Raw genomic sequence first — 1,165 nt, 5'->3', positions numbered from 1 at the left:
TGTGAGGTGGAGGACTTTGTGGACCGGTGTTGGGTTAATGGGTTAATGTTGGACTTGTGGGCTTGGGCAACATTGGGTTGGGATGTTTTCGTGATGCACCTTTTCTTTACATAAAACTCTCTCTTATACATGAGTCGCTGTGGATTTGTTTCTCCAAAGTACCTAGACTAATACACCAAGACACGCCTGCTTACCCTTCTTCCACATCAACGGCTTCCGAATGCTATGCTGTCAGGTTTTTTTGAAGGCTCCCAAACTGCTAAGGCACATCCGTGTTCACTGGAAATCGGCTCCTTACAGGCAGCCCCTTCCCCTAAGCGGGAGGCCTCCAGGGGAGCCGCTGCATGCAGAGCAGAGTAGTGTGGTGTGCAGGGAGGAGTCCCGGAGCACAGCCTCCAGGGAGTTGAGAGTGATTTCCTCCTTCCTGACAACGCCGGGTCCCAAACGGCTTTCAATGGCTTCAGAAGCCTTTCCATCAAACCCACCGTCCTGCGACAGCAATTCCCACAAGGGGCTCTCCTCACCTTGGCAGAGTCGTGCCTCCCAAGGGTCCTGAGGAGCTTGGGAAGGTGCACCCTTGTCTCCTCTTCACAGAAGAAGACCCAGGATGAATTTCCGCCATAGATTGCAGAAAGGCTGACAAAAGGAAACAGATTAGCCTCGTCGCCTCTGTGACTCGCCTTTATCGAACATGCAAGTTGGGGAGGGTGCACGTGGGCTTGGCCAGGGTCTGGGCTACATCTCTTGCGCCTCTCTCGGGGAGGGGAGCGGCGGGGAGGGGAAGGGGCGCTGCTCTCTACCACAGCTGGATGGATGATTAACATGAGTTGTCCCCCAAGTAGCACCCCTTCGGGATGCACAGCACTTGCAAACACCACCCGAAAGGGCTGGGCCTGCCTTTTAGGAAGTTGTGTCTAGAGTAAGGTGACCAGACGTCCCGATTTCGACAAGCTAGGGAATGGTCTATTTGATCCACATAGACCAAATTTTTAATCAAGATTCCCCCACACACACACACACTCAATGGTGTCCCGCTTTAAATCTGGTCACCTTATTCTACGGTAAATTTCTGTCTTAGAATCCCTAGACACCATTATGAACTTGTGAGAATCCTTAGACACCGTTATGACATTATGGTCTCCCTCAGCCAGATGACCTGCCTTTT

At 52.0% G+C, this 1,165-nt stretch overlaps 1 protein-coding gene across 1 annotated transcript in view; it reads right to left on the bottom strand.

Annotated features, from left to right (window-relative positions):
• B3GLCT (beta 3-glucosyltransferase) overlaps positions 1-1,165 on the bottom strand; it is a 67,245-nt gene that overhangs the window by 36,912 nt on the left and 29,168 nt on the right. Inside the window, exon 6 of the mRNA XM_045294061.1 lies at positions 525-636. Within this exon, the coding sequence (XP_045149996.1) occupies positions 525-636 (112 nt within the window). The remainder of the gene's footprint in view (positions 1-524; positions 637-1,165) is intronic.

Source organism: Echinops telfairi, unplaced genomic scaffold (genome assembly GCF_000313985.2).
Source record: "Echinops telfairi isolate 266 unplaced genomic scaffold, ASM31398v2 ScPeMD7_2565;HRSCAF=3150, whole genome shotgun sequence".
NCBI lineage: Eukaryota > Metazoa > Chordata > Mammalia > Afrosoricida > Tenrecidae > Echinops > Echinops telfairi.
This window is presented reverse-complemented; position numbering and strand designations above follow the sequence as displayed.